This window comes from Lipophrys pholis (genome assembly GCF_963383615.2).
Source record: "Lipophrys pholis genome assembly, chromosome: 15".
In the NCBI taxonomy this organism is placed as follows: Eukaryota; Metazoa; Chordata; class Actinopteri; order Blenniiformes; family Blenniidae; genus Lipophrys; species Lipophrys pholis.
In genome coordinates, this window is record NC_137642.1 from 13,564,806 (window position 1) to 13,585,691 (window position 20,886).

General features: G+C 40.6%; 4 protein-coding genes across 6 annotated transcripts; 1 reads left to right on the forward strand and 3 right to left on the reverse strand.

The window, feature by feature from the left end:
* Positions 1 to 833: 833 nt before the first annotated feature.
* On the reverse strand, positions 834 to 3,096 carry LOC308120859 (dual specificity phosphatase 29-like). Its single transcript, XM_080481745.1, has 4 exons — positions 2,951 to 3,096; positions 1,603 to 1,787; positions 1,292 to 1,515; positions 834 to 1,173 (listed from the first exon to the last, which is right to left on the reverse strand). Exons 2-4 carry the CDS (start codon positions 1,776 to 1,778, stop codon positions 932 to 934), a joined length of 642 nt encoding a protein of 213 aa, XP_080337871.1. The 5' UTR covers positions 1,779 to 1,787; positions 2,951 to 3,096; the 3' UTR covers positions 834 to 931.
* A 326-nt stretch (positions 3,097 to 3,422) lies between these two features.
* Positions 3,423 to 6,410, reverse strand: dusp13a (dual specificity phosphatase 13a). 2 transcript variants are annotated; one of them, XM_080481741.1, is made up of 7 exons: positions 6,378 to 6,410; positions 6,075 to 6,200; positions 5,745 to 5,986; positions 4,656 to 4,872; positions 4,459 to 4,581; positions 4,142 to 4,359; positions 3,423 to 3,823 (listed from the first exon to the last, which is right to left on the reverse strand). In XM_080481741.1, exons 2-7 carry the CDS (start codon positions 6,197 to 6,199, stop codon positions 3,594 to 3,596), a joined length of 1,155 nt encoding a protein of 384 aa, XP_080337867.1. In that variant the 5' UTR covers position 6,200; positions 6,378 to 6,410; the 3' UTR covers positions 3,423 to 3,593. The 2 variants fall into 2 exon arrangements, with proteins under 2 accessions (XP_080337867.1, XP_080337866.1); XM_080481740.1 differs by having other exon boundaries at positions 6,383 to 6,404.
* Positions 6,411 to 7,656: 1,246 nt separating this feature from the next.
* On the reverse strand, positions 7,657 to 11,329 carry LOC308120424 (uncharacterized protein; the record flags this gene model as incomplete). Its single annotated transcript, XM_080481031.1, has 6 exons — positions 11,059 to 11,329; positions 9,377 to 9,591; positions 9,081 to 9,270; positions 8,568 to 8,696; positions 7,973 to 8,190; positions 7,657 to 7,868 (listed from the first exon to the last, which is right to left on the reverse strand). The coding sequence occupies exons 1-6, from the start codon at positions 11,301 to 11,303 to the stop codon at positions 7,657 to 7,659; spliced, it is 1,209 nt and encodes a 402-aa protein (XP_080337157.1). The 5' UTR covers positions 11,304 to 11,329.
* A 551-nt stretch (positions 11,330 to 11,880) lies between these two features.
* Positions 11,881 to 17,870, forward strand: LOC308120871 (sphingomyelin synthase-related protein 1-like). Of its 2 annotated transcripts, none has more exons than XM_080481762.1 (6): positions 11,881 to 11,982; positions 14,328 to 14,954; positions 15,103 to 15,198; positions 15,305 to 15,422; positions 15,588 to 15,738; positions 16,262 to 17,870. In XM_080481762.1, the coding sequence occupies exons 2-6, from the start codon at positions 14,332 to 14,334 to the stop codon at positions 16,564 to 16,566; spliced, it is 1,293 nt and encodes a 430-aa protein (XP_080337888.1). In that variant the 5' UTR covers positions 11,881 to 11,982; positions 14,328 to 14,331; the 3' UTR covers positions 16,567 to 17,870. The 2 variants fall into 2 exon arrangements, with proteins under 2 accessions (XP_080337888.1, XP_080337889.1); XM_080481763.1 differs by lacking the exon at positions 11,881 to 11,982 and adding an exon at positions 12,310 to 12,449 and having other exon boundaries at positions 16,262 to 17,869.
* The last annotated feature ends 3,016 nt before the right edge of the window (positions 17,871 to 20,886 follow it).

Sequence of the window (20,886 nt, forward strand, 5' to 3'; positions counted from 1 at the left end):
TAAGTAAAGTTCTGCATGACTGCTGGAAAGTGCATCTTCATTGCAAGAGCATTAATTTAAAAAAAACCTAAACTTTAACTCAAACATAAAAAAAAATATCCATTTGATCCACCTTTCGACCCTAAAGTGTGTTTTGTCAAATGAATTGATGCATTATTCAACATGCATTTGGAATTACAAAGATTCACACCTGCCATTGTATTCAGCCTTGAACTGATCAAATTTACTGGTAAATTCAAACACAAAATAAATTGTGTGTAACAGAATTACATTCCAAATAGTCTTGTCAGATGGGGACTCGGAAGATAACTACCAAATAGTGCCTTCCCTTCCCTCTTGTCAAACTAACTTCTCTACATTTTCCAGGCACATAATTTTATCCACTTCAGGATCACAGGGCGCTGGAGCCTTTCCAAGTCCAACATAGGTTATATCTGGACAGACCACCAATTCATCTCAGTCTACATTTAATCTACTCCTATAGTCACTATCAAAATCTTGGGTTTTATCCTTATTTTCTTTCCTCACATTTTTTCAAAAAGTGACTTGTAGCTGTAGCTGATGTACTTTTTTCTGTGATTTGCAGATAACACTCTTTTAGTATTGAGCATTGAAACAAGATTCACATGCTGTGACAAACAGCCCTTAAGTGTTCCATCAATATCTTGTTAGTGCTCAGAACTAAAGAGATGGTTTGCTTTCAAATCTGCGGCAGGGAACAGAGAAGGAGGGAAAGCAGCCTCCTGATGAGGGATTTCATGCTGATCTGTTCGAACTGAACTAAAAGCGAATTACAGACTGAGGTAGGTCAAAATGAAACGGACAAAAAAAACAACCGTGAGAAACATACCAGTTTAGTCATACCATGATTAAGAATATCATTTTTGTGTGAATGAAATGGAGTCAAAATACAGTACACCGACATACAGTATCAGCTGCTTGTTGTGTGCTGTGGTTCCTGCATTTCTCTCTTTAGCCTCAGCTTTTCCTCTTGCATTGCAATGTCCAAGGCTCTGAGCTGCTTCAGGAAGCCATGATTTGGGAGGATACAGCGGTGCTGTCGCACGTGCTCAATGGCGTCCACAACAGTTAGGCCGTGGTTCATCATGAGGTACGCCAGGACCAAAGTGGCCGACCTGCTCCGGCCCATCACACAGTGCACCAGCACCTTGTCTGTGACAGGGAAAAAGAAATAAGTTGGTTAGATACAAGCGGTGAATAATCTCAGTCAAAGGTTTTCATTTCTGCACTCAAACTAATAAACCATCCCTTTGTTCCCACCAGGACTTACTCTGCGGCTGACTGAGCGCCTCGTGGATGAAATGTGCAGCAGGACAGAAGTACTGGGAGATGTTGAAGGTGGGTTTGTCATCGGCCTCTACGCCAAAGTACTGGATGCCTGTGTCTTTGTAGTAGTCAGCGCCGGTCAGAACATTGTTGTACTTTCCCTCTGCTGCATTCAGGACATGTGTAACACCCAGACCCATCAGCCCATGCTGCTCCAGAGCAGTTTTCCTGTTTGATACAGCACAGAATCAATATGAAGCTTGCCGGTTTAAATTCAGCGGATGATATTTAGAAACATGATAAGTATGCGCTCACTCGTCCCCGATGTAAATGTTTGGCCAGACAAGGTTGACATGTGTGTACGGAGCTGTGGCGCCGCTCCAGAAAAGCTGCTCCAGGTCTAAAGTCCCCGGTGTGATGTAGTCACTGTCTGGGTCCACCTGCACCGATGCATACGGGTTCTTACTTCTGGACTTCACACTGGAGGTCATGGCTAACCTCTGCACGACACACCCACACACACACACACACACACACACACACACACACACACACACACACACACACACACACACACACACACACACACACACACATACACACACACACACACGCACACACACACATACACACACACACACACCAAGTGAGGATGAGTGATAATAATAATCCCTGGGGTTCATCTGGGATTTGGGGTCGTCCACTGTCTTTCTCCTTATAATAGGCATCATTTCTTGAAGGCCCAAAGTTCAGAAAAGAATTCACAGATTTGTAGCATGAACAATCTGTAAGTGTATTTTCTAGGAATCAAGGTCGTCTCGCCTTTTTCCCCACTTTCGATTTATTTGGACAGTAATATTGCTGTATATAATAAAAGGTGGTTTTTTTTATTAATCATCAAAGTACCTAAGTATGCCGATGTTAAAAACATGAACTCCTAATTGATTTCTGTTTGAGTTTAGAGACTAACCCACTCTATTGGATATTTCAATTATTTGTTACATTTTTAGAAGCCCTTAAACCATATCATTATATTTCATTGGGTCTTCATAATGTCAGGATTCCTGAGTAGTAAATATCGGTGCAGTGGGCTAACACAAGCCAGTAGTTTTCAGAAATTAAAGTAAGAGACTAGGAGAGTTATTTTTTCATGCCTTCATCACATATGGAATATTTTGTTTTGCTTTGCTTTTAAAATGTAAGTTTATCCCCCCAAAAAAAACATCTTTTTTATTCTATTAAAAGTACACCAAAAGTAATGATAAACATGTTTTGATCCACTGACATATAATTTTTTTTTTAAATGTTTATACATTTTCCTCTATTCATTGAAATATTTCTTTTAAATTGAGTCATTCAATAATTGAATCATTACACCTAATTTGTGATTTTCAGAATCCTTGAAGTCACTCATGAAGACATGAAGTGATCCCCAGTCTTTAGTTTAAACTTCTCTACTCTCCCCACTACACTTTCATTATCCCCCAAATCTCCACACACACATCTTACTAAAAACATTTTGCACTGGAACCGGGTTTTGCACTGTTGATGAACTGAGACTGACCATTACGCTTCAAGGGTCTGATCAATCTGTCTGCATAGCCATTTAAAGAGACCAAACAAAACAATAACTATAGTAATATACAAAAAGGACACGACTTACCTCATTTAAACCAGTCGCTTTGCTGTACTACAGACCTCAGTTTTTATGAACAAGTGACCATCCGTGAGCTATATATCAGTAAATGTATATATCAACAGAGGCCTCCCTCAGCAGGAAGCTTCAAGACTGAAATACAGATCTGGAATAGTCCCTGCTCTCTCAGGCACTGTGTTGAAGATGGTATTTTTAGGCAGCCGGGCTTTAACACCTGACCTCTACAACGTGACTCACACAAATCCTTTCTTTTAGCCTTCCTAATGTGACATAAGTCCTTTAATAAACTGTAATTACATTCCTTAAAAATGCAAGGCCAGTGAATTCTCTTAATTGGGATCCATGCTTCCTAAAAAAAAAAAAAAAGGTTTAGAAGCACTTGGTGTGACTGTGATAAGAAGAATGTCACTTATGTATGAGCAAGTGTGAGGATTCATGAGCATTTGTCAGCACAGTTATTTTTGGAGACATGAAACTTAAATCATTCACTTTATTCATCGATGCTGTTCAGGCAATAATATTTTAAATGTCAAGCATTTTCAGAGGACGGCTCTGTTGATCAAGCTTTAATCTTTACAGAAGAGCAGGTGGATTCAAATAAAGCAGGTGGCTGACAAGTGAAATGACATTTTCCAAATGTTGTTCATCCTCAGGAGGCATCCGCACGATCCTCCTCTGGGACGTGAGAACTCGGCGGGTTGAGGCTCAGCTCTAAATCTCTCAGCTGCTCCAGAAATCCAGAGTTGGGTGCAATATCCCGGTTCAGTCGCACAGCAATGATGGATTCCACCAAGGACAGTCCCTGACTGATCATCAGATACGCCAAAACCAGCGCTCCGGAGCGGCTGACGCCCATGGCACAGTGAACAAACACTCTCCCTGAAAGACACTTAGATTAGAATATTTCATGACACTGAAAGTAGGAACTCTAATATCAGAGAGAGGTTTTTTTCGGAGATTGTTTCCAACACAATAACAGCAATATTCTCTTTATCATTGCACATTAATTGCACTGCATGTACTGCATATTTACCATTTTAAGAAATGAAAAGAAGCTTGGTAATTACTGAGAGGTCAGATGTCAGGTCAACTGTGGTTTGAGCTGCATTTTGAGTGTGGTGTTTAACACTCCTTCCTCACCGCGAATAGAAATTGTTCACTTGACTGACAACGTACTGTATTTCTTGTCTCACTGACCGTTTTCCTTCAAAGCATTCTCTATGAACTGTGCAGCAGAGCTGAAGTAAGGCTGGAGGTTAAACTCCGGATGATCCGAAGCTTCGACACCGAGATATTCCACCTCCAGGTCACTGTAGAAATGCCGACCTGTGTTGATCCGGTGTCGTCCTGCCGCAGCGTTCAGGATGTGAGATACGCCAAGAAAAGAGAGTGTGCTTTTGTCTCGAGCCACTGATCTGCAGATACCCACCACACACATGCTGATTTACCATAATGTAATGATTTCAAGGAATCAGTCTTTTGAAAGCTGTTTTTTGGGGGGGTTTTGTACTCACTCATCTCCGATGTAAAGATTTGGCCAAACCTGATTGACTGGAGCCACTGGCTTCCTATTTCTCCAGATAATTGTCCTCAGCTCTGCCAGGCACGGCCTTTCTTCCTGCTCATCTGAGTGATCCCTGCAGCAATAATGATGTGTGTCCGTGTGCATGTGTGGATATTCATGTCTGTGTGCGTTTGAGTGTGTCATTACAGTGCTGAGGTCTGTCTTTTTCGTCCCCTCTCCCTCTCCAGGCCCATGTCAAGGCTGCGGAGCTGCTGCAGGAAGCCGGGGTTGGGACAGATGTCTCTGTGTGGCCTGACGATAGCCACGGCCTCCTGCAGCCTCAGGTCTTCAGTTATCATCAGGAAGGCCAGCACCAAGGTGGCAGAGCGACTGACGCCCATCAGACAGTGGACAAACACTCGTCCTGCAAGCCGAGACATTTACTCTTACTGTCATGAGATGCAGGAATCTTATGCAATGACGTATGCTACTCAGGGATGGAAGAAATGGATTACAAATACTCACATTTGTAACATTAAAATACTTTATGAGTCTATTTTTTGCATTTTTGTAGTTTTATTTTTATGTATGTACAATTTACACCATATAACTTATTCCACGACTTTAAATAACAAGTGGTGATTGAGTAAGCTCACAGACTGAATCAATGATCAAACCTTTCAATCAGCATTTTTGTACAATATGTTATTGGTTCTGACAGAGAAAACGATTGTTTCATATGTAAAAACACAAAGTACCATAGTGTAATTTACATAAATGTTATTATTAGTCTGAGGCTTGTTCTTGATTGTACATATTCTGCACAATAAATCATGTGCTTGCAACTTGCAATGTAATTCAATATGGTTAAGAAGGAAAGACTTTGATGTAATTTCACCTGAATGAATAATATTAACAACTGTTATTTGCTGTAATTAGACATTTCAGGTGATGTATTAGTTGTAGTTTCAGGACTATTTACACCCCTGGTCCTACTTTATTAGGTTCAGCTGTACATTCTAATACATTCCATTACAATAACATATGTGTAATATTTGACTTGTTCCAGATTATATAAATATTTATTTCCCCCTTTTTGTATTCTCAGACTCAATCTTTCTGGATGAATGTATAATCTCCTGCGTTTAGAAAAGCATAACTCAAACACAGAACATTACACTCATCTCTGAAGAGGGTCATGATATTGTGCAGCAGATGTATCAAACAAATGGCGGTACTGAATCTAAATCTAATCATACACTGTAAGACAAGCGCATACAGGTTTTGCTCACTTGCCTCCCATGGCCAGTGCGGCCCGGATGTATCGTGCTGTTGGATAGAAGAAAGGACTTAAGATGAAATCTGTTGCATCATCAGCCTCCACCCCATAATAATCCACCGGCATGTCTCTGTAGAAGCGGGGGCCAGTGTTGATGCAGAAACAGGGGCCGGAGGTGGGGTTGGGGCGTCCATGAGCAGCGTTAACAATGTGAGTTATGCCCAGACCTTGGAGCGTGCCTTTGTCACGAGCTGCCACCCTGCAACACAACCATACAGCGTCTCCTGTGTGGGTGAAAGGTGTGTGTGTAGAAGCTTCTGTGTGCATGTTATTGTGTGCAGACCTACTCATTGCCTATGTAAAGGCTAGGCCAGACTTGATTGACATGCCCAGTCTGTCGTCTGTCTGTCAATAGAAACTCCTGCAGCTCTGAGACAGAGGGAGGTTCGTATGAAGGATCCCGATGAGACATACTGTGACACATGCAGGGACAAAAACAGGACGAGTTGCTGATCATGGATATGGAAAAATTACTTTCTGAGCCACTGTTGTTTCTTTCTAACAACATACAGATCACAGAATAAACTTTTCCATGATAGCACGACCACTGTGAGTATAATTTCCCCCATCCTGATCAAATTGTTGCTTACCTTACCTCACAGCAGAGCAAGTGTTTCTACTGTGGCTCTTATTTCTCCATAAACACCCCCACTTCCTGCAGCCTGTTTCCTTTTATAACTCTGTAATCATACCCTCATCAGTGGCAGACACATACTGTGGACTGTATTCATCAGCAGCTCTGGTACCTTTAAAACACATTTGATAATTTCAGCGGCACACACGAGGAAGTCTTTTTCTTCTTAAACAACAATGTGGCACAATCCAGTTAACAGAAGCTCACCCGCTCCTATGACGGCTGCAGAGTGTTATGTAATGCACCACTGAGCTGCAGGTTATAGTTGTCATCCTGCTGCCTCCTGCTCTGCTTAATAAATAGATCAGAGAGGCAAGTAACTTTTACTGGTGAGTTCATGTTTTTATTTGTCATAAATCAAAATGAAGACTGAAACAAATTGTGGTGAAAAACTATAATCACACATGACCTCAGGGATACAAAGATACGTTTGTGATTGGACAACTTCTGAAAGAAATCCTCAAAATGAAATATATCCTGCTGAAATTACCCATTTAATCACATACTTACGACTTTGTTTGAATGCAATAATCTTTTCTTATTAGTGTAAACTTAAATTTGTTCACATCATCTTTTGTTTTTCCATAAAACGTTTTCTTAAAAATAAATGATTTACTAAACCTTAATCATTATTTGATGATTAAAACGAGTAAATAAAAGGTCATTTTGCTCAGCTGTCTTATCATTTCAATACAATTTTGACCGGTTTGCTCAACACAATAACATGTTGTTTGTTTAAAGAAGCAGTGGCAATGTACTTAGTTGAAAAGTTATTTCAGACATGTGATGAAGAATATGGATGAAAAAAGGTGTCATTTATTGTCAATTTGATTTCTGATCAATTGGAGAGAAAAAAGAACATCAGTATGGTAAATTATACCTTAACTGGTAGTGCATCACTGATAAAGGTGTATTTACAATGCGAATGCACACTATTGATAGCATTAACAGATAACACATGAATGCAGGATAATAAGTAAAACTTAATATAACATGTCTTACAGATATTTACAATAGCAACATCTCAACACAAGTATTGTTACATTCAGACATTACACTTTAAAATGAAAATAATATTTAATTATTTAACTGTCATTCTAAAATCACACCTTTAAATTAAATCATGATAAATTGTTGTTTAAAATACAATACTGTACAGAAATGACTGGATCACACAAAGGGGCTTTAGCAATGTCTAATAGCATTATATAGAGTAAAAAGAGAAGAAAGGGACATCAGAGAAGAGGACATAATCTCCTTTTTCGTGTCAGCTGCTCATCCAGTTTTAAGAGAAGAGAAAGAAAGTTCCTGTTGGGGTAGATGGCTCGTTTTTGGACGACATGCCTCAGAGCATCTTTCAGAGAAAGACGCTGCCGCATCATCAGGTATGCCAGGACCAGAGTGGCAGATCGGCTCATGCCCATGATGCAATGCACCAGAACTTTACCTTTGGAGCAGAGTGGCAATCGTGAATCAAAACATAAACTGTGAGACAATATTAAGATGAAGATTTTTATAGGACAGTGGATGTCAAGTTAGTTTTCAATTTACCATCTTTGTTCTTCGTGGCTTTATGTATGAAGTCTGCTGCCAGTTTGAAGTACTGACTGAGGTCGAAGCTGTCTGAGTCCTCTGCTGGGATGCCAAAGTAAACGCAGGTGTTCCCGTAAAAACTCTGGTCCCCGATGCTGCCCTGCTTTGAATGCGCTGCGTTCAGGACATGAGTGATGCCAAGCTTATGTAATGTTTTTCTATTCTGTGCTACAGCCCTGGAGAACACACACCAAATGAAGAGAATGTAAAACAGTGATATCCAGTGCTAATTCCCCCTATTCAGCTTACATGGAGCGTAAAAAGGGCCCATAATAAAATTGTAAGCAGGTTTATGTTGTTATTTGCATAAAAAACAAACAAACATAAATGTCAATAAATGTTAATAGTCTTTACTTTTTCTTACAAACATGTTATGATGGGTTATAAACACTTATATATTTTTTAATTAAAAGTAAATAGGAGCTTGTAAAGTATTGCAAGTTCCTCAAGAGCTTCCGTTTTTTCTAAGAACAAGGATTATGTACCATATGTGTAACAATATCCTCTAGAAAGTTTGTTTTTTTTTCAGTTGAAGAAAGGAGGAGACACTCACACATTTCCTATGTAGAGGCTGGGCCAGACTTCCTCTACCGGCGTGAGCTCCAGAGTGCAGGAATCCAAGATGAGCTCCAGTTCTTTGATGAGCACCAGGTCCTGCGGCTGGCTGCGCCCTGACATTCTTCCCCGTCACAGAGCGCTCCTTCACCAGACCCCTGTCACTGCTCCTGCAGTCTACGCTGGCCGCCCCTTCACCGCCAGTGTCCACAGCTCAGTGAGAGGCATGAGCAGGTGGCTGTTTGAATGCTGCGGCTCGGCTACAAAATTAGCTCTGTGTGCTCAGTGTGTTGTTGTCCCTCACTGGACGTAGTGATTTCATGTTGCTGTTTCATTGATTGGTCTGTTCACTGATGACAAAATCCCCTGAGGGGAGAAGTCGGCCACGTTGTCATCACAGAGGCAGTAACAAATGAGAAGGGCAAAGCAGACGCTTTACATTAATGGTGAAAATAGCTTCGTTATAAACCATCTTATACATTTATTTTGGGGTTATTTTGGCTCATTCAACTTTTCTCCGTGGAGTTTTTGGTCCAAGCAGATGAGTTGTTTCAGGAAGCCTCTGTTAGGGAATATCCAGCGTTTCTGTTGCACGCAGCGTATAGAGGAGAGGAGACTGAGGTGATGGTGGATCATCAAGTAGGCCAGGACCAGAGCAGCTGAACGACTCACACCCACGGCACAGTGTACAAAAACTCTCCCTGGAAAATCAAGAAACATACAAATTTAGCACCAAACAAAATACAGATCACACACCCGTTAATTTAAAGTGTAACCACAGAAGATGTGAACGTGAACATGCACTACCTCCTGAAGTCAAAGCCCGGTGAATGAACTCAGCAGCAGGGTAAAAAAAAGGTGAAAGGTCAAACGTCGGGATATCATTGGCGGGGACTCCATAGTACTCCACCGTGGTTCCATAGAAATCATCATTGCCTTTACAGCAGAGTTTACCATGTGATGCGTTCAGCACATGAGAGATGCCCAACTGGTAGAGACCAAACTTGTCATGAGACAGAACCCTGGCAGAAACACCAAAATCAATGCATTAATTAATCAAGTGGGGAAACTAAACTCTCCACTGAAGCACAAGTTATGTGCTCAAACAAGAAGTGCTGATTCAACATCTTTCCTCAAGCTCGAGGTAAAAAGTGTAGATACATCAGTAATAAATATTTCTGTGATCATACAACTCTACAAATGATCTGGATGATATGAGTATGAAAACACAAGCCAAGATCTAATAAGAAAATTACATTAGTGTCATGTTTGTCTGAAGCATGCTTCACCTGAACAGCTTCTATCGAGACACTTTCTAAGGTGAACTGATTGACCCCGCACGAATTTCAAAAGCCATAGTTTATAAAATCTAAATTTATTTTCTTTATTGGATCACGTTTTATCAGGAGGACCCTGACACTTCTGCTAACCAATACACTACCTTTCAGTCGCTGGTAAAGGATTTGTATCCCTCCCACAATCCACTGGCAGTGCAACCAACTTTGTTATGACAATCTGCTTGTTGCTCGTCACTGTTTCTGTCCCGTCCTTTTCTCTCTTTCTATCCTTTAACCTCCAAAAACATTAAAGAGAAAAACATAAGGAGAAAGACTCTGAAACTGATGGAATAGTTGGTTGTTGTTTTTTTTTTTATCTGTAAAAGTTCCATGAAATGACTGTTGTATATGGTGCTATATAGATTTGGTGCTATGTTGATTACATTGCCTGTTCCTGCTTTCATTTCCTTTGGTGATAAATAGTAATAGAAGATCTCCACCTTCCTTTATGTAATGCTATTTTTTAAATTTGTCTATCTTGACTGGTATATGTGTTGTTCATGTAATATAACCTGTTTCGCTTTCTATCCTTGCAAAACATTTTCATGCAGATTCGACATTTTTGTATATCTATTGCCATGAGATATAATTTTGAGAAGATGTGGAACCAAAGAGTGCTTTGGAAAAGAATAAGTGTGTCAATGTACTGATTCAGTACTGATTAAGTACTGATTCAGTGTTATCTGTTTCACTCTGGGCTATTGCAGTGCAATTTGTCCCCATCAATATTGCCAGAATAATATCTCTTCTCTTATTTGTTTGATGTAACAATATCTTTCACGTAGTTATTATCTCACTGTGTCCAGAGTCCATGAACTGCATTCGCAGATACACACAGGAAATGGTCACTTTCAGACACTATTAAAGAAACATCATCAATAATTCTACAACAGTCACAATGACTGAAAGCAGTTGTGATGTAAAGATGGGAAAACGTCATGTCATATGTGAAATGAAAAAGAAACTGAATCGACAAATATTCTTAAAATAGGATTTAAAACAAAAAGACGGTGTAAACATTTGAGATGTATTGTTTAGTTAGAAAAATCAATACTGCAGTGGAGACTCCTGAGATATGTGCCCGCAATTATCGTTACACCTCTGTGCATTAGTAGAACTGGTTCTTGATGAAAAACCACTCAGGATGCTCACATGTCTCCCAGAAACAGGTTTGGCCACACCTCATCTCCATGGCGACAGGAACGTGGGGCTGCATATAAAAGCTCCTCCAGCTCCCGAAGAGATGGGACCTCCTGCAATGTTTTTAAGTCTCCTGGAGCACACGCGAGCTTTTTACTCTCCTCTGGGTCGGTGTTGCTCCCGCTTGTCTGACCTGAGTCTTCTGTCTCATGTTCTGTTCCTGTTAAAGCACATGAAGACAAATTTCTGTTAGTCATGATTGTTCTGTTTACAGCAAGTAGATAATTACAGTATTCCCACAAAACCAAATGAAACCGCCGTCTATCTGCCTGCCTGTTGCTTTTTACCTTGACCCCTTGTCGCTCAACTTTTGAGTGTCGGCAACAGGTGGTGTACTTTTGGCATGGGCCCTCAGCCAAACTCTCACCCGAGAACTATATTTAAAGATATATTTTTGATTTGGAAACTGCTGCGTATGCTTATTATGTCCACTTAATGCCAAATCAATAAATGTGTCATTAACTAAAATCAGAAACTTTTTTTTTTCTTTACAAAATATCACTGTGGCTGAGGTGGCCATTTTTCAGCCTTGTCCACATGTGAAGCAAGACAATGAACCTCTAATTGTTCCCAATGAAAGTCAAGCAACTTCCATATCAGCTGTCACCACTAGTGCGTGTTTGGCGAAGGTGTGCAGTGACATTATCAAAGTGAAAAGTTTTTTTTTTTAGGGGGGGGGGGGGGGGGGTAGTATGTCCAGCAGGTGTCGCTGTGTGTCCAGCTCCAGCGTGAATTGTCCTGCTGCTATTTCCAACAGTGAGTCTCTTCCTGTTCGCTGTGGTGTGGTTGTCAGGAGGAGCATGCTGGATATGGGGAGCGGACTCAAACATTCCTCTCATCATCCCCACGCTGTGACAGCTCCACAGTGGGTTCATGGTAAGAGAGGCCGTCTCTCCTCAGACCTCAGCTCCTCCAGGAGGACATGATATTTAACCGTTTTGGTGTTGTAGCGCGACAGTGTGACGTCACTTTGTTTCACTGAGGGAAAACAAACTATGAGCCCTTTGTTACTGTCTCTGTGGCTGTCTCTATACACACACACACACACACACACACACACACACACACACACACACACACACACACACACACACACACACACACACACACACACACACACACACACACACACACACACACACTGAAGGGCTTTCTCTCCCTCAGCTGTGTGACTCACTGTAAACCAGCCAAACAAGCTGACTTGGCACTTATGACTCCAAGTAAACCCTCCGAGCAGACAGAACCTGCGGGATGTTCCCTGTTAGATCGAGGGGATAGAAGGACAGAAATCTTGTTCCCGTGCGGGGCAGCAGAGCTGCGCGCACACACACACACACACACCGGTGAGTTACCCGAGGTTTCAGACGTGTTAATATTTCATGGACGAGACGAATCGTTATTGTTGTGAATAGATCCTTGACCAGCTCAGTCTCTATCTATCATTCATCATTGATGTAAAAGACAATGAACTGAAATGTCTGAGAAGTATGGGGTCAATGTGATTCTCTTTTTAAACATATAAGGACAACAGAAATCTCAGAGTACCACGTTCCAAAACAATAACAAAACTTGTCTATGTGTTGAATTGACTGTAGTTAAGATAGTTGTAAGAGGCGTATCTCATGTAGATTTTAGCATAACTATGGGAATGATGATAACATTAAATTTAATTAAACATTAAATTGTATTAAATCTTTTCTTAACTGAGTATTGACTTTTTATACTGCAAGATGTCTCAAGTGATTAAAAGAGAAAACATTTGAGTGTCAGATCAGAACTATTGACATGTACTTCTGATATATATATATATATATATATATATATATATATATATATATATATATATATATATATCAGAAGTACATATATATGCTACTGACAGTAATTGATAAGATTCCTTTGAAATTAAAATGATAATCAATTTTGTTTGCGGGTTCATTTTAAAATCCACGTCAGGGTTGTCTGCATTGTCTCGATAGCTGAAAGCTGCTTATTCAGGTCGTTCTCAGTTTGTATCGGCTGTAAAAATGCACCTGTAGTTTATCGCTCGCATTCAAGAGCAAACAGTTCAACTGTCATATTGACTGAGAATCGCAGACCTTTGGAAGAACAGGATGAGCCATACAAGTGGAAGCTTATCACAGGGTCAAAGGGCAAAAATGAGGAGGGGGACTTAACACAGGCTAAAGTGATTCATCAGTACCACCTGTGTGTTGAGTGTGTGCGTGAGGAGTGGCCTTCCTCAGGTTGTCAAGTGTAAAGATCAGATTGCTGGGAACTCGGGGACTGGAGTGAGCTGATGAGTGAACTGGAGCCGTTTTGCTGTTTATTTGATCTGACATAAAAATCGTGGGGGCAGCTTGTCAGTGGATACTGTGAGCTACTGCTCTGCTGCACAGTCAGTGACCTGAACACCAATGACGTAATAGCACTAAGTAGCCTGCAGCATGCAGTGCTCGGTCACATCGAATGAGGTCACAAGCAAGCTGATTACCTCTGCACTCATTGCATCCTTTCTAATCATAGATTCTCTTATTATATTGACATGTGTTGCAAAAACAAAATTGTAGAATGTGAAAATAGTGACAGCAGTCGTGATTCATGGGAGGCTGTTTCTTGATTTAGATTTAGAATGATAGAGAATACCCTCTCATCCACGCCTACGATCAATTACGAGAAACATATATTTATTCCAAACACATGTTTTTGCATTGTGGGAGGAAACCAGAGTACCTGGAGAGAACTAACATATGAACATGGAGAACATGCAAATTGCACAGAAAGGACTACAACTAAAGGTATTCTTGCTATGAGGCAAACATTGTTAACCGCTTGAGTCTGTTTTTAAAGAAGAAAGAACAAAATGTTGACTTTCCGGTTAACAACTTTTTTTCTCTTTCATGGCCTTAATCAGGTGTTTGAAACTGAGCACAGGCGACATGCAAATCTTTTCTGGTGTGATACACAAACAGCTAATGGATTATGGAATGACTGCCAGCTCCATCAATAACTGTTAAAACTGCAGCCCCAGCTCTTTTATTCAATGTGGGAGACACGTGTGATTTATGGGATGCAAGCTTGAGTCACGTCACTGGGTGGGTTTTAATCTTGTTAAGAATGATCGATGGCAAAGCCTTTTTATCAAACACTATATCAATGCAATATGTTTGATAACGGTCTGCCCCTTACATGATTTAACAGATTGCGCCTTGTCTCCATAGCGACATGGAACCGTCAGACGACAGTGTGGGCGCCTGGAGCTGTAAACGAGTAGCCCAGTGGCTGCAGGCCGAGGGTTTTGGGCAATATGTGGACTTGCTGTGCACAGAGCACCGCCTGGACGGCCCCAGCTTGCTTTCTCTGACCGAGGCTGACCTGCGGGGGCCTCCGCTGGGCCTCACCGTACTGGGAGACATTAAACGGCTGACCATCGCCCTCCACCGGCTCCAGAACCAGAACCATGCTCAGCTGGAGGAGCTGGGTCTGCGGCCGTTGGACAGTCTCCCTGCCGGGATCTCGCTGGGCAGCGCCGGAGCTGAGTGGAGCTGTGACAGAGGCGACAGGATATGTAATGGGAGTGAACGCGCGTGCAACGGGACTGATTTGCGGCTGAGGAACAGTGATAGATCTGGATATAACTCGGGAGCGGTACTGTGTCACACACACTCCAACGGGAGGTACAGGCAGCATTTGGCCGGGAGACTGGACCCAGAGGTGTGGAAGACGGTCGTCAGTTGCATATATGTGTTTTTTGTGTTTGGATTCACATCTGTTGTCATGGTTATTGTACATGAGCGTGTTCCAGACATGAGGACTTACCCACCCCTGCCTGACATTTTCCTGGACAGGTATGAACGCGTTTGATTTTCACCACTAAATATGTACCTTATTTGAGTTTGTTGAGCAACTTCACCTCCATAGTTCACGTGGACATTCTCCTGCACCATACATATCTAATCTGCATGCTGATACAGGTGTTTCTTTTTACTCCCACAGTGTGCCGAGAATACCCTGGGCTTTTGCAATGGCTGAAGCTTGTGGCGTCATCTTGTGTTACATGCTTCTGTTGATTCTGCTCCTTCACAAACACAGGTAATCCACACATCCACCTGCGCTGCCACATTCCACCCTTCCCTGTTAGAGTGACACTATTGCTCTCGATCAATGTGTAGGCTGACTGAAGGCCTTTGTGTTTCAGGTCTATTCTTTTCAGGCGTCTCTGCTCCTTGATGGGAACTGTGTTTCTGCTTCGCTGCTGCACCATGTTTGTAACCTCGCTCTCTGTGCCGGGGCAGCACCTGAAATGTGCCAGTAAGGTGAGAAGCACTTCAGAGATTCTGTAAAGTTAAGATAATTTTTTATCCAGTTGATGGAAGCAGCGTCCAGGCAGCAGCAGTGAAAAAATACTCTGATAACGGCTGAACAGGTGCCCCTGTGACTCATAGCATTACTGATAAGTGGTGTGTTTGCTGTGTCCTCAGACGTATGGAGACACCTGGGAAAAGATACAGAGAGCAGTCGCGATCTGGAGCGGATTTGGGATGACACTGACGGGCGTCCAAACCTGCGGAGACTACATGTTCAGTGGACACACTGTTGTCATCACATTGCTGAACTTCTTTGTGACTGAATGTGAGTCTAATGTCCTTCTTGCATTTGATGATTAAACCACTTTTCATCTTCATCTACGTACCTCAAATCTGCCGATGCTAATGAAGGCAGAGATCTCTAAGTATCCTCAGAGTGCAGTTTGTTTGGGAGAAAAGCCTAATAGATTTCACAAACATCTCAGCACTTTGCCTTCTAGCAAAGGCTTGCCAGTGTTGATAAACATCAAACATTATTACACGACAGAAGCAATATTATTCTCAGCGAAGGGACATTTCAGCCATTGTCGGTATTGTTGCTTGTTACTATGTCGGGTTTATTTCGAAAGCAGACCAGTTCAGTCAGTAAATATAAACACTATATTATTCAAGAGTTTTCAAATATTTGTGCTATGTTTGAGTTTAAACTGTTTGCACATAAATAAAGTAAAAACATTTTGAGGTTTTTTTCTCAGTATGTTCAAATGAATAAACCCCAAAATGCCCCAAACACAAAGAATATCACCAAAACTGTTTTGTTTTTTTCTGTCTCTCTCGTTTCATGGCAGACACTCCTCGTACCTGGAACCTGATTCACACCATTTCCTGGGTGTTGAACCTGTTTGGGATTTTCTTCATCCTGGCAGCACACGAGCACTACTCCATCGACGTGTTTATTGCCTTTTACATCACGACCCGCCTATTCCTCTACTACCACACATTAGCTAACACCCGTGCCTACCAGCATAGCCGCAGGGCGCGGATTTGGTTCCCCATGTTCTCCTTCTTTGAGTGCAACGTGAACGGACCCGTCCCCAACCAGTATCACTGGCCCTTTGATAAACCAGCTTTTATGAAAACTCTAATTGGATGAAGTATTTTCAAAGACCTACGGCTGCAACAGGCATGGACTCAAATACTAATCCTTCAATGAAAAAAACGATTGAGTTCATCACTTGCAATTCCTCTCTTCATCAGTCAGAATGACTAATTGTTTAAATTTTTTTCATGTATGGTATAGTTTCACATCCGGGTAAACATACTGTCATTCATGCAGTGAGTTCCATGAGAACACTGACACTATTCTCATGTTTGTACGTTTTATGAAGCAACAGCCAGTTTAACACAAAGGCTGACAACTGTGTCTCTTCACAGTTTTATTTACAAGCTTTGTGGACACTAATAGATGGATGTATTGTCAGATTATACAGTCTGACCCGACTGTTCTCTGCCTTTGTGATAAACTAGATTATGGCCACAAGCTGTAGCTTCTTGTTTATCATCCTCTGTGTGACATCTGACAGTGAATTAGTATTGATTTTGTTCAATTATTTTCTTATTTTCTTTATACCATTATTATTTTTAATACCAGGGTAAATGTAGTGTATGTGTAGACCAAAGAATATGCTCTCTTCAATGTTTGTTTGCTCTTGAATGGTCGGTTTTGTCATTGTTGGCCTTTATGGTGTGGATGTTTACAGCTCACCGACAGTCTTACCTAAGCGCTTCATTGGGAAAAGTGATGTTTCACACAGCAGCGAGAAAGGGGCAGTTGTCACTTGGTGGGAGTTGATGTGGTGTAAGTGCACATATTGTGTTTCTGCAGAGCAATTTTGACACAATTTTGGTTGTTCCAACCACTGAAACGCTTTAAAAATATGCAACAGAACAAACAAAACAATTATTGCTTTCAACAGAATTAGAGTTGTTAATTCTTTTGAAAGTGTCTTATTATTTTTCACCTTTCATTTCATTTCATAATCAGCTAAGCTTTTGAGAGGATTTAGTTTTTTGGTATAGTATATACTTTAGGTAACATATCGCAGTTAAACTGAACCAAACTTGGACATCACATAAATGTTTGATTTTGCCATTTTGCCTTAAAGTATAATTTTCTTTGCTTTTTTTTTTTTTTTTTTTTTTTTTTTTTTTTAATGTATCACTGTTTTTCTACAGATTGTTTTTAATTATGCAATAAGACAAAAGACTGTCCTGCTGCTACTGCTGCTGCTGAAAAGCATTTAGCAAGCATGCTCTAAGAAGTGTATTGTTTACAATGGCATGGCTGATCTTAACTGTATTTATAACTGTTTACAATGCGAGGCCTTTTTCGCTGCAAATAATCTATGCGCTGCCTCTTGGCTCAAAAATTAAAGTTTACAGATGAGTAAAACCGTTATTACTTTCTATCATTTTTCCTTGACTCGCTTAATATTCTTCTTGTATTTCTTTCATCTGGTGAGAATAATGCACCCTGTCACCTTTCGATTAATCATCTCTGCTGTTTTCTTCAGCTTCAGGCCATTGTGGCTGGAGGTGGAATATACCCTGGACAAGGCAACCACAGAGCGACTCAGAAATTATTCACATTCTCACAGAATTCTTCAAGACAACATCTAACCTCAAATGCATGTTTAGTTGTGGGAAGAAACGAGGGTACCACGGACAAACCCACCTTTTTTCTTAAAACAGGATTTCCGGAGGCGGGGAAGATTGGATTTGTTGTCATACTGTTTACTTTAATTCCAGTTACTCAACAACTGTAAGACAAACTGATTTCATGTCAATTTGTGACAAACTGAAGTATCGTTTACCAGTCAGCTTAAGCTCCAAAGGTTATTCTGTTTCGAAGATATTGACAGTCAAACCCACTTGTGCAAACATGATCCCTCTGGTGGAGTTACTTCTCCCTGTCAATGTTTCAATTAGGACAAGTAAAAAAAGAACATCATTGAACAGGCTTCCTGCCAGCAGAGAACAGCCAACCAAACATACAAACATTACATGTGTAAATAGAACAATATTTAAATACTAATAAATAGAAACAGTTACAATTGTAGGCTGGAAACCCAGGCTGGAATCCTTGTGAAACACCACCGCAGTCAGTCACAGCTCTGACAGATATACAGATATCATGAGGCAGTCCAGGTGTATGCAAATTGTTGCACAGGTCACATTGCAGCTCTTTACTTGTGAGGACCAACCTCAACAGTTTTTGTTGGGGTTTTTTTAACGACCAAGCAAACAACATTGAATTTTAAATGAGTGTAGCTAAAAAAAAAAAAACATCTAAATTAACATCTAAGCTCTTAACTTATACTTTACAACTGAAACTACAGTTTTTTTACTCATGATGTACAAAAACGTTCACATAAATGTCAGAGTTGGATATTTACGCTTTGATATGGAAAGCAGTGAGCATGTTTTTGCTGCTCAGTCATTCATGTCGGTTACTTCTGATCTCAGATTTTGACAGGCAGGTTTTCAGAACACATTGATTTGTGATTGGTAATATAGTCTATAATGTCAGTATTTAAAGCAGAGTTCATTTGTAATTGAGAGCAGTTGTTCCACACCTGCACAGTAGATCTCACTGCTATGATCAAGACACACCCAGAAGGTGAGAAAAAGACTCCCAGCCTGGAGGGAGGGCAGTTATTTGGTGTCAGGACATGATGTGAGTGCTTTACCAGCTTCACATTGTACCTGAGAATGGAACATATTTCACACTTTACACACAAGAAAGCTTTGCTATAATGAACAAGGACTTTTTGAAAATAATTTTAAGACCTGCATTCAAATAAATACATTGATAACGTTAAATAGTTAATTGTTATTACGATGTAGTAACACTATTTGAAAAAGTGTTCTGGGGCAGGGTGGCAGAAGTTAGATTGATTGAAATGTTTATGATAAACCAGCTGGAAAAACATGAAACAAAAGATTCCCCAATATATGTTAATGAGAAACTCAGAAATTTGATTTGCATTAAGTCAAGTGTAATGTTGAATCTAAATAGATTGTATGTAAATCTAAATCAACATATAAAGCATGTCATAGGCATATATACACTGCACAGATATTCATATACTTATGACTCTTTTTACACAGAATTTCTTTAGCTTGGTGATGTATTAAAATAATGGAGCCACAAAACCCCCCGTGAACTCACAGTAAAACCATTTTTATGGTTGTTGGTTTGAGGGGTTTTAGTCTCTGTCAAGTAGCCCGATATTGTCTGTTTCTGTGACCAAAAGCCAATTTCCTGTCACAGTTAAGAAGGTCCTCAAAGGATACTTTAGATCAAATGAATTAAGGTGACATGCATGTGACTGCAGCGAAACATGCACCATGTGTTTGCCTGCAGGCTTTTCTCCGTGTGCTGGTTCGCCTGCTGGGAGTGCTTGGCTTGTGTCACTCTCATTACTCCTTTGGGGAGGTGATCAAAGATGTGAGAAACCTTCCAAAAGGTGAGTCACATGACTTGCAACTTGTGGAACACCAACAGCTGTGAAGCAGAAGATCTGGTGAGGAGATTTTTGCCTGCTCTGTTTGAAAAGTATATAATATTTTAAGTCCTTCACCTGTCTGAATTATTTATATTCACTTGACACCTGCTGACTTGAACCTTTTCAATACCACGCCTATGCACACCTCACTAGAGACTTTGTGTGAATAAAGATGGAAAGCAACATTACTTCAGATCAGAGTGGTTGAGTAAACATTTGAGCATCTGTAGCACATAAGATTTCCATGATTTCAATTCTTTATGGAAGAGTGCATCCAAACCCTGACTACTGTATTTTAAATCTGTGGATGAGCCTGACAGCAGATGTCTACTGAGCATATGTAAACTGACACCTTACTCAAGAGACCTGCTATATTTTGAAGCGGCACTTGGAAATTCAAAATGGACACTTCTTCAAGACAAATGAGCCAAAGATCACACGAAAAAAATGCAATCACTGTGAAAAAAAAAAAGGTTCATATCTGACAGGATGTGTTTTCATCTTCTCATCCCACGCACCTGTATGATTCATGAGAGGGAAAGATGCTCAGTTCGTATTTATTCTTCATGAGCATTGTGGCTTTCAGTGTTTGTACCACACAGGCCTCTTATAGTTTGTGCAACAAATCATCTTTGGTACATCGTATACTCGTCCTTCTCTTTTTGACCCTTCTATCACAATGATACAGATATATTTCTGACGACCTAGGGTAGCTGTTTGTTTTCTTTCATTATGTCTCTATATCCCTGATATTGGCAACATAGATGTTCCTGGTCAGTGTCAGGTAGTTCCAAACAAAAAGGCAACATGTTCCGCAAAGGTGTTGACACCATCTGAACCCGATGAAATGTCAGCATCGCTCAGTAAAAAGCTCTACAATCAAAAGAGGATCTTTTTTTATAATT